This window comes from Polypterus senegalus, chromosome 14 (genome assembly GCF_016835505.1).
Source record: "Polypterus senegalus isolate Bchr_013 chromosome 14, ASM1683550v1, whole genome shotgun sequence".
NCBI classification, from domain to species: domain Eukaryota; kingdom Metazoa; phylum Chordata; class Cladistia; order Polypteriformes; family Polypteridae; genus Polypterus; species Polypterus senegalus.
In genome coordinates, this window is record NC_053167.1 from 133,695,471 (window position 1) to 133,711,865 (window position 16,395).

The window sequence follows — 16,395 nt, forward strand, 5'->3', positions numbered from 1 at the left end:
CAGCCATGAATGTGGCCCAGTGATTGTGGAACACATCCTCTGAAATCTTGGGAAAAACTACAAGGAACCAGAGCCAGTCACAAATTCTGTTTCCATCACTGGATTAGTCAATAACCACTTAACCCAAGTTTTCAGGGAAATATGGCTTCAGATAAAGGTTGTCAAGGATGGGGTGTCCAGCAACCCAAAACTGCCTTTTCATCAGGGCCAAACTCCACTCTGCTCTTATATCGTCAACCACAATTAGTTTCTTTTAGTGAAATTTTATTATATCCATGACTGATAAACGCCAGCCTCTTGGCCAGAAGACTTGTTAACATTTTGTAATTGTAGCCCTGACCTTGACTAGATTCACATTGTATGCTTAGGACATTGATGAGCATAGTCAGCACATCATGTTTTCATGACCTAAGAAGTGCCTGAATAGTGGGACAGCTACATATAGGGGCCAGCACACTTAGGGTGTATTAGCATCATTCCTCATGATTGTTGTCTGTTGTGTCACTCACTGATGACAGTGACTCTCTGTTTCTTCACAGGTTTGGTCCAGACATTTCCACAGGAATTGACTTGAACAGCAACATCTTTGAGCCGCATTACAATGAACGTGTGGAACTGAGGCACCCAGCGCTGCCACCATCTTCCACCCTACTTCTGAAGGTGAGACCCTGGCGGTGAAAAATGAAAATTCTATTAACTTTCTTAATCCCTTATAAGGGATTATTTCTTACGAGTCCTACTGGTTTAGAAAATGCAACATTAATACAGGGCCGAGAATGATGACATCATGCAGCAAAAAGATCACTAAGCACAGCAGTGGCACTAAATAAAAGGAATACATTTGCAAATAACAGTGAATAAAATCTAAACCTGTCTGAAATCTTCTTCATCTTCTTTCAGCTGCTCCCGTTAGGTCTTGCCACAGTGGATCATCTGTTTTCATCTCTTTCTGTCCTCGTCATCTTTCTCTGTCACACCCAACACCTGCATGTCCCCTCTCACCACATCCATAAACCTTCTCTTAGGCCTTCCTCTTTTCCTCTTGCCTGGCAGCTCTATCCTTAGTACCCTTCTCCCAATATACCCAGCCTCTCTTCTCTACACATGTCCAAACCAACACAATCTCGCCTCTCTGACTTTGTCTCCCTGTGGTGTTATGGGTCCACAGCTCGTGGAGAAAAGGCCATTGATTTTAAATAAATAATCACCGCACCCGAGGCGGCTTCGTGAGGGGCGTTGTTAGCGAGCCGCGGGCAGTCGTCGATGTGGGCGTTTCTCACCGTGTGCACAGGTGAGGAACTGCCCACATTCGTGATTGCTCCCGTGGCTAATGCTGCAGCTGTGATGGCCCCTCACGTTTTTAAAAGAAGCGCGAGTCGGTGTGGAGGAGAAAAAAGAAACGTTCGGGAAGGTAAAAACGTTCGGAGAGAGAATCGATCGGAGAGAAAGGAAAGGAGAGGACGGAGGTTACAGGGAGCGTGGAAGCAAGCGGTGCAGGAGAGAGACGGACACGCGGAGCGTGTGGTGAGCGCGCGATCGAGCGCTCGTAGGCAGCTGTGAGGAAGCTGGGTGTTAGGCCGACACCCAGGTGTTTGTGTAGATGTCGCTCCCGCTGAGCGATCTGGTAGCGGGAGTGACAAGGTGAAAGCGACGAGCCGCAGAAGGCCGCGGAAAGGCAGCGGAAGTCGGGAGGCTTGGTGGTGGAGTCCCCAATATGAGCGACCTGGCTATTGGGGTAATCAAGTCTCGGGGACTGGGATGAGTGCCAGACCGAAGCCAGGGATCGGGAGGTCTCCAGTCTCGAGCGTGTGAAGTAGGAGGGCAGCTGCAGAGAGCGTCTTGCCTGCTGCTAAGCCCGTACGGGATAAGCAGGTGAGACGCATACAGAAAAGCACCGGATTTGTTTTTTTGTTTTAAAGTCTGCTTCCAGGAGAAGATTTTAACCTTCGTTTTTAAAGGATTGTTGTGTTTATTTATTGGTTTTACCCCACGTTCGTTTTATGGATTATTTATTTAATGAATTGTGAAGACCTGCACTATTTATGAACACTGTTATTGTTGACTGTTTTAAATAAAAGCACTTTTGCACTTTCTACCTTCCCCTTGCTCAGTAATTTGCCTCCATTGACTAGCTCATTCGGCAACATTATCGACGGTGTTGGGTTCAAGTGCTTCCAACATCAAAGGGAGTGTGGAGCCAGAACCCACATCGTCACACTCCCAACCGTCTAACCTGAGCCGACCCTCTAATGTCCTCATTTCTAATCCTGTCCATCCTCATCACACCCAATGCAAGGATTAAGAAAGCATTCAGACCCCTTCACTTTTTGCACACTTTATTGTGTTGTTGATTTCATTTTAAGTGGATAAATTTGCCATTTTTACCCATCAGTCTACACTCAATAACCTAGTATGACAAAGTGAACATGTTTTCAGAAAGGTTTGCAAATTTAATAAAAAACAAAAAATGAAATCTCTTATTCCTAAAAGTATCCAGATCTTTTGCTGTGGAACTCCAAATTGTGCTCAGGTGGTCCTGCTCGCTTTAATTCAACTTGAGATGTTTTCAGAATGTGAGTCTACCTGTGGCAAAATGAATTGACTGAACATCATTTAGAAAGGGCCCATGTGTACCTGTGTATAGAAGGTCTCACTATTCACACTACATGTCAGGACAAAAGTCAAGTCATGAAGTCTAAGAAGCTCTCCATAGACCTCCATAATCAAATTGTGGTGAGGCGTAGATTAGGGCAGGTGCACAGTTGCCTCAAGAACTGTGAAACTGAAAAAGTTTGGAACTACCAGGACTCTACCTAGAATTGCCCATCCTGCTAAAATGAGTAACCGGGAAAGAAGGGCCTTACTCAGGGAAATGATCAATAACCTAATGGCCACTCTGACAGAGCTTCATAGGTCCTCTGCTGAAATGGAAGAACCAGTCAGAAGGACAGTCATCTCAGTGGCACTCTTAATCAAAAGACGTTAGACAGCCTGCCTGGAGTTTGCCAAATGGCATTTAGCTGACTTTGAGAGGATAACAAAAAAGATTCTCTGGTCTGATGAGACAAAAACTGAACTTTTTAGGTAGAAGACCAAGCACTGCTCATCACCTGCGTAATACCATTCCTACAGTGGAGCATGGTGGTGGCAGCATCATGCTATGGGGGTGCTTCTCAGTGGCAGGAAAAGACACACTGGTCAGAATTGAGGGAAGTATGAATGTAGCCAAATACAGAGAGGTCCTTGAAGAAAATGTGCTGCAGGGTACATGCCAACTCACACTGGAGCAATAGTTCACCTTTCAGCATGACAATGACCTGAAGCATACAGTCAAGACAATCATGGAGTGGCTTCAGGACAAGCCTCTGAGTGTCCCGGAGTGTCCGACACAGTCAAAGCCACAGAACATGTGTGGAGAGACAGGAAGATGGCAGTTTAATAACACTTCCCATCGCATCTAACATACTTGAGAGGACATGCAAGGGAGAATGGGATACATTTTCTATATCATGGTATGTAAAGCATATGGACTATTACCAAGAAGACTCAAAGTTGGATCTGCTGCCAAACAGGCTTGAACAAAGCACAAACTTGAGGGTCATAAGACTTCTTGAATGAGAGAATTCAATTTTTGGTTTTTAATAAATTTGCAAACCTTTATGAAAACAAATGTTCATTTTGTCATGATGGGTTATAGAGTGTAGACCAGGGGTCTCCAACCTTTTTTCCCCTGAGAGCTACTCTTACAAAATGAAAATGTCTGACAGCTACTCATATTTTGTAACATTTATTCTCATACCTTATTTCAACCCAAACAAACTGAATAAACTTGTTTTGCTGAACATTTACAAAATGTTGGTGTCCACAACTCACATTTTGCATTAAAACATCTCAAAAAATATTGAGTTCACCTGCACGTGCATTTTATACGTCTGTATGCATTTTCTAGTGTATCTCACACTATTGAATTAAAACATGAATGCTGTCAAAACAAAACAATACAATTCCAAATACACAGATATTCCTTATTCATTTGTCATTTTGTCACATGTCACTGTGTCACTTTATTCATATGTCCAGCTGCACATGTGATGTGTTTTTTAGTTAGTCAGATGACTGGCACTGAGGTGTATGGTGGAGTGGAGCCACTGCGGTTCTCTCTCATGGAGTCATTTAAATGTTCGTCTGTCAGTCTTGTTCTGAACTTTCACTTCATGACATTCATGTCAGACTCACAGAGGTATGGAGACCCAAACAAAACAGAAATTTTCAAAGCTGCTTGGTGAAGATTCTTCTAGTTATCTGGCTCTGCTAAACTCCAGAAATGCTGTTGAGACTTTAACTGCCCATTATTTTGAAGGTTTACTAATATATAATATATAAAATCCAATGTCTCTCTATCTGTCTGTCTGTCTGTCCACTTTTCACGAGAGAACTACTTAACGGATTTAGATTGGGTTTTTTCTATAATTTGCTTGAACATTCTGGTTGATTTTGCGACTTCTCTCATTTCGCTGTGTATCATAGTTCACTTGCATTAATCGATTTATTTGTGCGAATCCAAGAAAAAGGCAGCTTTTCTCACTCACTTGCCAGCTTCGGGGCATGTTCCTTAACTCCGGTTAGCTAGCGAACGAGAGAACAATTGAATTCAACTTGGTTTGATATTTAAAATAAACTGTTACTTAGGTCTTGATGAGTTTCAGTCCAGATATTCTCTTAAATGTATGCCACATTGAAAAGAGAGATTGAAATTCAGATTGTGGATCGTGATTTTGTGTTAAAAGGATCGTGATATGATTTTTTGAAAAAATCACCCACCCCTAATTTGACTAATCAAGTTTTCAAATTTATGTAGGATCCTATGATTTATGATTTAAGGGTTAATTTATGATTAACCCTTTGGCGAGATACTTGGAAAGGGGTTGCAAGCTAGTGGTAGCTCGCAAGCGACGTGTTTGAGACCTCTGGTGTAGACTGATAGGCAAAAATGCTAAATGGTAAATCATGCTGCATGAAGTCAGTGAGTGGGAATCCCTGAGAAGTGTGCACAGGTTTTGTATGGGAACAGAATAAATAAGTGTTTGACTTCACTGTATATTTTGGTCAACAAGCTTGATGTACGGCATTTGCAGTGCCCTTTATTACAATCTCACAAATTATTTAGATACGAAGTTATATAATAAATCACAAGTAAATGACTGATAAAGCCATTTCTTTCTGTCAGGTGTACACTGTGGACCGTTTCTCTCTCAAGCTGGTGCTCATCGGATGGGCAGCACTCAATCTCTTTGTAGAGTCTGGATGTGACAAGCAGCCCAGTGTGGACTCAGGAGGTTTACAGGTTGGTTGGTCCTTGTAATGCCCAGCTAGAATGCTTTGCTGCCCTCCACATATTTGTGTTGATGAATGGAATACCCCAACACAGCAACTGACAAGTTGGAGTAACCTGCAGTTGCTGCAGATTTTATCTTTTGCTCTAGTTTTCTTCAAGGGTTCTGTTTTTGTGGTAATAAACTTCCTTTAGTATTTGCCTTTTTGAATGCTAAGTGTCAAAATTGCATGAAGTGTGTTGCAGTTCTAAGAGCACTGGACTTAAACCAGAAAGTGTTTGTTTCTGTTTCATTGTGTGACCCCTAAAAAGTCACATAATCTGTAAATATTTTCACACCTGGGTCACAAAGTTGCACAGATTGATTCAGGGTTTTCAAGAAGAAGAAACTTTACTCGGAAACCGCATAATAAAGCATAAATAATAAAGCAGAGGATATCTAGGGGAAGATAGACAAGGCAGTGAGACAAAAGGACAGCTGCAGTACAGGCTTTTAAATGTTTGAAGCCCCGTGCAAGATACAGATCACACGGCATGGAAGCAGCAGCAGCAGCAAGCCCGTTGAATCACTGTTTAAAAAAGGGATTTAGAGGAGCACCATATCTCCTTGGGGCTGCGTTTAGTGTCTTCACAATATATCTCTCTATTATAATAAAAAATATCTTGGGTCGATACGTAATCATCACGGAAGACACTTTGACATCCCATGAGACAAGGCAGTGAGACAAAAGGACAGCTGCTGTACAAGCTTTTAAATGATCAACGCGTAACACGACAAGCAGAAAACACAGCTCGGCAGCAGAAGCAGAAAGCCAGCAGCTGATCCATCCACATCTTCTTAGCGTGTGTTCAGCCTCCCCCCCTCACAACGTGAGAGGCAGAGACGCAAAGTGACTGGAGTGTAGCACGTCCCCCTTGGGAGTGAGGAGGCAAAGCGAGCAGGGGACAAAGCCCCCTAGTATAGTATATATATATATATATATATATACTACCTGTCATAAGTTTTAGAACATCTGAGATTTTCCACTTTTTCTTCAAATTTAATCACCTGAAATACATTGAATAGCCTAACATGGTGAAAGCTTAAGCAGTAAACTGCCAGAGGTTTAAATTTATAGTTTAGGTCAGCAAAAACCGACAAAAGGAAATTTTAGAATATTACAAATAGGCCTTCTTCACACCTACAGATGTTCTGCAGCAATTAAAATAAATCAAGCCTTGCAAGTTGAAGCAAACAATTTGCAAAGGTGTCCCATCTCCTGTTCATTACTTATAAACCCTCTGTCTGTCTTAAAGCAGATTTGGAACAGACTGTGCTATATACAGTGTATATAAGAATATACAAATTAGAAAAAATCACAATAGTAAATAACATTGACTTTGTCTGCTGAAAAAAACATACAAGCAAAGTTCATTTGCACAGAGTCTCAACACTGGTGTAATGTCCAGTTTTTGATGGTTACCCACTTGACTGAGCCATCTGGCTGATGCGTTTCGGAAAAGTTTCCCTTCTTCAGAGTCAAGGCAAGCCAATGTAGTTGAGAAAAGTATGTCACCCATACATATTGTGTCATGAAGTAGGAATTCAAAGCACCAGAGAGTTACAATTGGTTCCAAAATGCCCAATAGAGGGGGAAAACCAATCAAAAACCCCAGCTAGACATCAAAGGACCTTGTAGTATTGTTATAATGATTATAAAAGATTTATTACCACAGAACACCCAGAGGTACAAAAGAAAGCTGTGTGAAGCACAAAGAGCAAAATGGAATTGCCTGTAATGCAAAGGCAATCCAAAGCAAACAAGTTCCAATTCAGATATTTAGAGGAAAAGTAAATAAAAACACAGCAAGGAGGATGAAAGTCATTATTTATATCAAGTGGACTGTTTGGCAAATTGGTGAAATAAGAACCATCTTACTCTGAATGTCAAAAAGACCAAAGAAAGAATATTTGAGTTTGAGAGGTTGACATTTTCATGTTCACCAATCATTGTTATTGGGGAGGAGGTAGAAATAATCACTAAATATTAATACGTAGGAACTACTCTAGAAAATAATCTTAATTGGAATATAAATACAAGCAACATCTCTAAATACAATCAGCACTTATTTCTCCACCCTAAACTCGGACTACTTAAAGAGGACAAGGACCTCATATTGTCCTCCTATCACAGTGTGATCTAGTCTGTCATCACTTTCAGATTCATTGTTTGGTTTAGTGGTCAGAAAAAAACAAAATAAAAAAAAGCTCCAGCAGATGAGCAAACATATACAGTAGCTGAAGTTATTGGGGCTGACGTAGATGATTTGGTAAGTGTGTGTGTCAGAAGGTGATGGTGAAGTAGCTGAAAATCATCTCAAATGATGACAGACAGCTGTCACATGCAGAATTTAACTTCAGCCAATCAGAGAGGACAGGCGCTTCAAAAACCCACACAAATCACTCTGGAAATTCTTTCTTCTCAGTGCTGTACATCTTTTTAATAAGGAATATAGGAGACAGAAAAAATCCAGAAGTGTAGAAGGTTTCATATGTATCATGTAACCTTTTTAAGTAAAATGCAATATCAAACTGGTAGACATAGTAAGCAAATAATCTCTTTATTAAAAGGTGTAAATATTTTAGATTTTCTTTGTATTCTTTTAATCTCTCTTGTCTTGTTATTGAATCCAGCAGATGAAGCACAGTTAATGTTTTCTTGTGTAAATATGACTAAATATTAAAATTGAACCTTGAATTAGTAAAAGTGTTTATTTATTAAAATTAGCCTGATATAAGGTAATATTCATGACTATGGAAAGTATAGAGGGATAAAGCTTATGTCAGACACAATGACAATTTCGGAAAAGGTTATAGAGAGAAGGCTTATGGTAGAGACCACCTTAGGGAAGGAGAAATGGGGTTTTATGCCAGAGAGAGTAACAACCAATGCAGTCTTTGCACTGAGACAATACATAGAAAATGATTAAGAAGAATAGAAAGGATTGCATATGGCGGTCATTGATTTGGAGAAGGTGCAATGTCAGGAGGTCCAGAGGTGCATGAGAGAGAAAGGATGACCACAGAAGTATGTGAGGATTGTCCAGGATATGTATGAGGGAGTAAGGACTAGCGTTAAAAGCAGTGTTGATGTAGCAGACAAGATCCAAGTTCAAGCTGGTCTGCACTAGGTATCTTCTTGAAGTCCTTACCTCTTTGGTCTGGTTATGGATGTGTCGAGTCATGGAATAAAAGACCTACCCCCATGCTTCAAGCTTTTTGCTGATGACATTGTGTTGTGTAGCACCAGAAAAGAGAATGTGGAGCAAAAGCTGGAAGAATGGAGGAGGGCTTTGGAAGAAGACAGAATATCTGAAATTTAATGATGACCAGGAAGAAGTTATTATGCAGGGAGAGTTGCTGAAAAGAGTGAAGTTTATCTCCAGGATCAGTGGTAGGTTGAGATGTAGAACAAGATGCAGAGAAAACCTGCAGAGTGCACTGTGGATGGAACAATTGGAAGAAGGAGTATTGTGTGATAAAAGAATTAAGGTGTATGTTAAAGTTAAAGTTTTTAAGACCAGCAATGGTGCTGAGATATGGGCAGTAAAGGGAGCACAGAAGAAAAAGCTAGATGTGGCAGAAATGAGAATGTTGAGATGGATGTGTGGAACTGCAAAAAAGACAGAATATGAAATAAGACATTCAAAGGTTCAACAAAAGTGGGAAGGATACAGTATCTATGAAAGCACAGGAAAGTCGGTTGAAGTGGTATGTACATGTGATGAGGAGAGACAAGGAACAAGAGGGCAAAAGAGGGATGGGAATGGAAGTCCAGAGGGAAGAGAAAGCAAGGGAGGGCAAAGTGAAGGTGGATGGATAAAGTAAAAGAAGATCTGAAGGAAAGGGGTCTGACTGGGAAGGAGGTGTAGGAGTTAGCTGTATTTACATCCATCCATCCATTATCCAACCCACTATATCCTAACTACAGGGTCATGGGGGTCTGCTGGAGCCAATCCCAGCCAACACAGGGAGCAAGACAGGAAACAAACCCCGGGCAGAGCACCAGACCACCGCAGGCTGTATGTACTTTATAAGTTTGATCAAGCACATCAGCCCCACAGAGAAGTGGGAAAAGACAATGAAGAAGAAGATTATTATTTGTGTAGAATAAAAATCTGCTCTTTATATCATTTTGAAAAGTTTCTCAGTGGGCTATATGCTATATCAATGGGCAGTTATTCTTGGTCCAGTCACAAAATCTTTAAAGAAATCTATAATTAATAATATTACGATGCGTGGGAAAACCACTGAATAAATAAAATGTTGAGCTTGTTATTATTATGTGAGTCACAGAGTGATTAATCACGGTTTTGTCTTGCACATTTTGCTTGTAGTATAATCGACTGAATCATAGAAGCTCTTATTCCCCTTTGCCTTTTCTACAGATTTCCCTAAATGAGGGGGCTCACCAGATGCGTCTCTACTACAACGGCCCTGATCCTGACAAGCCCCTGACTGTCAACTCCTTTACCACGACAGCTAGGTACCATTTTGCCATCCTTCACAATACTGCCTTCTGCCAAGCCATCAATCTGCACCCTGCTCAGCTATTCTCTTGTGTCCTACAGGATTGTCCCTTGTGCTTCCCTGCTGGTACGACTGTTCAAGACTCAACTGTCAAGAAGTAAAATCCTCCAAGAAGACTGGGGTGCAGTAGGCCTCTTCCAGTCAAGACCTGACTACAGTGATGGTGTTTACCTCTCAGAGAGCATAAAGCCCACCAAAGGAGAGGCCTGCCTGTATAGCGCCATGTTGAACAGGTAAACTAGTGCAACTCACATCAGCACAGTGACAGACACACTTGTTCAGTAATTTCCCACTATACAGTAGTCTGAGGGTACCAAAGTGGACAGCTGAACAGAATCGAGAGTACTGTGAAAGTGCTTTGCTGTGGACTCACACCACAAAAACATTTCAGTTCACAGATTTGCACTATGGTGAACTGCCAGTGGTCAGCCACACCCCTGTAACATCTGTATCAGAAGCAGTCTCCTTACTGTTTGAGCTAAAAGAATTTCAAGTCTTGGTTTTGCAGAGATTGCTTCTGAACACTGTGAATGGAACTCTTCCTGTTGACTTCACCTAATTTCTTTCTTTGCCCTCACTCTTTCTACACACTATTGGCACTACACTCCATCTCTCCACAATGCAAATCAAGCCCTCATTGCCAAGTGTATCGCTGTGGGCTCACACTATAAAACATCTTAGCTTGCTGTGCTGCACTATGGTTAACTGCTGGTGATCATCCATAGACATATGACGAATGACTGAGATGTGGTCTCCTTACAGCATAAGTTAATAGGAGGACTCCTGTGCTTGTGCATGGAGGAACTCTAAGCACTGTGAGTGGAGAGTTTCCTGGTGACATCAGCTGAGCTCTCTCTCCCTCTCTCTCTTAGTCTCCAACTTTATCTGTGCAACACCACTACTACACCCATCCACAGTGCAAATCCCACCTTCATCACCAACTATACTTCTGTGAATTCACTTCACAAAGGATTTCGTTTCATAAATTTGCACTGTGGTGAACTGCCATTGGTCAACTGCAAACCCACAACATCTGGTTTAGAAGTGGCCAACTTCTCACGTAAACTAATTGGAGAAGTCTTAGCCTTGGTTGTGCAGAGACTACTTATGAACACTGCGAGCGGAACACTCCTGGTGATGTCAACTGATCTCTCTCTTTGCCCTCACCCTTACTACACACGCAAATCAAACCCTCGTCACCAAGTGTGTTTTGCTGAGGACTCACACCACAATGCATCTTAGCTTGCAGTGTTGCACCATGGTTAACTAGTGGTGGTCATCCACAAACTCATGACAAATGACTGAGAAGTGGTCTCATTACAGCATAAGCTAATAGGAGGATTCCTATGCTTGTGCATAAAGGGACTACCACTGAGCACTACAGTTGTGCTTGAAAGTTTGTGAACCCTTTAGAATTTTCTATATTTCTGCATAAATATGACCTAAAACATCATCAGATTTGCACTCAAGTCCTAAAAGTAGATAAAGAGAAACCAGTTAAACAAATGAGACAAAAATATTATACTTGGTCATTTATTTATTAAGGAAAATGATTGAATATTACATATTTGTGAGTGGCAAAAGTATGTGAACCTTTGCTTTCAGTATCTGGTGTGACCCTCCTTTGCAGCAATAACTGCAACTAAATATTTCCGGTAACTTTTGCTCATTCCTGCACACCAGCTTGGAGGAATTTGAGCCCTTTCCTCCATACAGAACAGCTTCAACTCTGGGATTTTATGGGTTTCCTCACATTAACTGCTTGCTTCAGGTCCTTCCACAACATTTCGATTGGATTAAGGTCAGGACTTTGACTTGGCCATTCTAAAACATTCACTTTATTCTTCTTTAACCATTCTTTGGTAGAACGACTTGTGTGCTTAGAGTCGTTGTCTTGCTGTATGACCCACTTTCTCTTGAGATTCAGTTCATAGACTGATGTCCTGACATTTTCCATTATAATTCTCTGATATAATTCAGAATTTATTGTTCCATCAATGAAGGCAAGCCGTCCTGGCCCAGATGCAGTAAAACAGGCCCAAACCATGATACTGCCACCACCATGTTTCACAGATGGGATAAGGTTCTTATGCTGGAATGCAGTGTTTTCCTTTCTTCAAACATAACGCTTTTCAATTAAATCAAAAAGTTCTATTTTGGTCTCATCCGTCCACAAAACATTCTTCCAATAGCCTTCTGGTTTGTCCACGTGATCTTTAGCAAACTGCAGACGAGCTGCAATGTTTTTTTTGGAGAGCAGTGTCTTTCTCCTTGCAACCCTGCCATGCACACCATTTTTGTTCAGTATTCTCCTGATGGTGGACTCATGAACACGAACATTAGCCAATGTGAGAGAGGCCTTCAGTTGCTTAGAAGTTACCCTGGGGTCCTTTGTGACCTCGCCGACTATTACACATGTGCTTTGCTCTTGGAGTGATCTTTGTTGGTCGACTACTCCTGGGGAGGGTAAGAATGGTCTTGAATTTCCTCCATTTGTACACAATCTGTCTGACTGTGGATTGGTGGAGTCCAAACTCTTTAGAGATGGTTTTGTAACCTTTAACAGCCTGATGAGCATCAACAACTGAGGTCCTTAGAAATCTCCTTTGTTCGTGCCATGATACACTTCCACAAACATGTGTTGTGAAGAGCAGACTTTGATAGATCCTGTTCTTTAAATAACACAGAGTGCCCACTCACACCTGATTGTCATCCCATTGATTGAAAACACCTGACTCGAATTTCACCTTCAAACTAACTGATCATCTGTGAGGTTCACATACTTTTGCCACTCACAAATATGTAATATTCCATCATTTTCCTCAATAAATAAATGACCAGTTGTAATATTTTTGTCTCATTTGTTTAATTGGTTTCTCTTTATCTACTTTTAGGACTTAAGTGAAAATCTGATGATGTTTTAAGTCATATTTATGCAGAAATATAGAAAATTCTAAAGTGTTCACAAACTTTCAAGCACAGCTGTATGAGTGGAGAGTTTTCTGGTGACAACAGCTGAGCTCCCCCCATTCACCCCCTCTCTCTCTCTCTTTCTCTCACAGTCCACACCTTTATCTGTGCAACACCACCACTTACACTTCATCTTTCCACAGGACATATCCCACACTTATCGCCAAGTGCATTGCTGTGGACTCACATAATGAAGAATTTCAGTTTGCAGATTTGCTGGTGGATAGACTGTCATAAAGCTTTTTAATATTTTTATTTTTATTTTATTGATATAAAAATTTTATTACATGATAAAAAAGATATACATTACTACATTTGATTTAACAGAGACACAAGTATCTACTCTTGAGAGTTATTGGCAATACTGATTTTATAAGTACCTGCCCTTAATCGCCTATATACTCTTTCTCCCCAATTTTCAACCCAATTTTGTTTGATTTTTAATCCATTTAATTGAGTATCAGACTATGATTGTATTATATTATATTACTAGGGGGCTTACCCCCTGCTCGTTTCGCTCACCAACCCCCTTTGTCTGCGCTACACACCAGCCATTTCGCATCTCTGCCGCTTGTGTTTTGAAGAGGGGGGCTGAACGCACCCAAGGAGACATGATTACTCCTCCGAAACTCCTTCTTAAACGGTGATACAATGGGAAATACATATTTTTTTACCTCCTCTTTGCTCGATCAGCGTGATCTGCTTCTCGTGTGGTGCTTCAAACATTTAAAAGCCTGTACAGCTGTTGTCTTTGTCATCTACTCTTTGTCTTTTATTTCCGGCCCCAGGCGTTGTTAAATCTGTTGGCACAAAGTCTCGTCTCGCGGGATGTGAGTTCTTGATATTTTATCTTATAATTTAAAAACAGAATAAGAATCTTAAAATCTAACAACATCACATTAAAGTTCGCTAAATTCTAAAAAGAATGATACCAAACATATATACAGTATGTAGGTTTTAAAATAAGCACGATTTAAAGCGTGACAAAAAAAGTGACATAAAAACTTCACACAAAATTGTTGCACTTTTATGCTTAGGATTTTATATATAGAAAGTAGATATATTATATTATATTATATTATATTATATTATATTATATTATATTATATTATATTATATTATATTATATTTATTAAACATATAAAGTAAATTACCAATAAAAAATGGTTTTAAAAAGAAGTAAAGTGTTCAAGGAAGAGGTTTCAATAAAAGTTTGGACAGTTACAGTTATTTGTGGCTTTAATTATATTTATATAAATACTGAGTCTCTAAAGACCCAAGGCATGTAATAATGTTTAGTGAAAGCCCCTTGCATTCAAGGATTAAACTGCAGTCACACACCTATAAAATAACCTATAAAACCTTATAAAATATTATTCCAGTACCTTACAATTATGTGTTTTCAACTTTACATTATTCATATGGATGCCAATTCAGACGTTTTATGGCTCACTGACTGTAATCAATAAATTTTAAGGCCTTTCTCCTTCAGTTGCTCAGTTTGGCTGAGCAACCTGCTCTAGGAAAACTTCTTCCATTTAAGAATTATGGAGTCCTCTGTGTGTTTTGGAACTTTCAATGTCACAGACATTTTTTGTTGTAGCCTTCCTCAGACTGTGCCCTCAACATCATCCTATCTCTGTGCTCTGCAGAAAATTTCTTCAAGCTCATTGCTTGTTTTTTGTTCAACTGTGAGACCTCCTATAGACAGATGAGTTCCTTTCTTAATTAATCCAATCAACTGAAGTGACCACAGGCAAAATACAAACATCTCAATTATGATCAATACAATGGGATGCATCTTAGACAAATTTCAAGTGCCATAGCAAAGGGTCTGAATACTTGAATCATGTGAAATTTCAGTTTTATTTTTAACAAATTACCAAAAAAATCCTATAATCCTGTTTTCACTTTGCCATTTTGGGTTATTGAGTGCTACTTGATATGGGACATAGGATAAGTCTGCGTCAACATCACAAAATGTGAAAAACATGAAACAACTGAATACTTTCTGAATGCACTTAATGTATAGAGCCAAATCCATTAAAAATTATATTCTGTCTCCATTCTCTGCCCACCTCATTCCACCCACAGGTCGGTTGTGTTGGTGAGAGAAATGGTCTACTTTCTGGCAGGTAACCGTGCTGGAGAGCTGAAGACAGATGCTGCCATGCTGGACTGGATCAGCCAACGGTTGAATCGGTTGATCGACAGCAAACCCCAGTCCTTCAACCTGAGCTTCATTTCCCGCTACCTGACAGCTTATGGAGTGAAGGTGTGTCATATCTCATTCTCTTGGTTACCATCACATTTTATTTTCTCAGACAAGGTTTACTGAGAAGGCAATTCACTCTGACTGCTGTTTCGATTAGCTGGGATGGTGTGAAGATAAAAGCCACCTTTCCTAGTTTGTGATCTTAGTAGACATGGATGGTTATCTGTTCTGTATATACTTCATGTTGTATAGTCTTCTAGGACTAGAGCAGCTCACATCTGTTGCTCCAGTGGAGGAAATGACTGTTGTCCTCATTGTGAATGCCAGAAGACCATGTCGAACACTCAACACATTTGCTTTGTATTTCAGGTGTCAGTTGACCGCGGCAAAAACCTGCCATGGCCTGCATTTACCTTGGCATTAATCTCCTTCAACCCTCCTGCAGCATTCTACCAGGGAGCTTCTGGGGTAAAGTACGACAGGCCAGTGTTTGTGGAGAAACTTGATTTTAACAGCGATCAGAGCAGCCCGGCTTGGTTGGATGGATTTAAGGTACTGAAGTATTTCTTGTTGTGAAACAGTTATTTATATAAACCTCAATGTTTTAATCCCACATCCCAGAATAGCTTGCACATGGGTCCTAAGGTGTAATACCGTGCTTAGATTTAGGATTTAACAAAAAATATTGCATGAGTTGCTTAGGAATGACCTACATTTTTCTGCATAGACCCTGCTCTCCATTTCCAGGGGCTCAACAGTATTTGGACATTTGACTGTTCCATAGCCAGGTGTGATCAGGTCCCTCATTATTTCATTAACTATTAAGCAGACAGAAGGTCTGGTGTTGATTCCAAGAGTGGAAGAAGAGAATAGAACAAAATTAGAATCTGGTAGCTGCCACATCCATTGAGGCTTACGTGATCGTTCTTGTCTTGGTCATGATGGCTGTCCAGTTCAGTCGTCCAGTCATGTTGAACTTTATAAAATAATTGTTTAAGATATTATTGAGTAATATTAAATTATATTTAATTATATTAAATTATATTTTAAATATTGATGGTCACAAATCGTTTTGCTGAGTATTCATTATCTTAGTTGAACTAAATTAAAAATACCAGCAGAACAACTGTGCTGCATGATAGGCTGGATGCCTTATCTCTACTAAGTATAGAAGCAGATGTGTTACATAAGATTGGTTTTGAGGATCTGATCAAAGACTTTACAATTAGAAAAAGTGAGAGAAATCTTTTCAAATATAAATGAAGTGGAAATATACAAAAATAAGCATTATTTTCCATCTTACTGTAA

General features: G+C 40.1%; 1 protein-coding gene across 2 annotated transcripts in view; it reads left to right on the top strand.

The window, feature by feature from the left end:
* The window catches only part of LOC120514622, a 122,866-nt gene that overhangs the window by 80,625 nt on the left and 25,846 nt on the right, over positions 1-16,395 (top strand). For both annotated transcript variants that reach the window (XM_039735107.1, XM_039735108.1), the window contains exons 21-26: positions 540-660; positions 5,228-5,344; positions 9,761-9,858; positions 9,944-10,135; positions 14,967-15,147; positions 15,457-15,639. In XM_039735107.1, the coding sequence (XP_039591041.1) occupies positions 540-660; positions 5,228-5,344; positions 9,761-9,858; positions 9,944-10,135; positions 14,967-15,147; positions 15,457-15,639 (892 nt within the window). The remainder of the gene's footprint in view (positions 1-539; positions 661-5,227; positions 5,345-9,760; positions 9,859-9,943; positions 10,136-14,966; positions 15,148-15,456; positions 15,640-16,395) is intronic.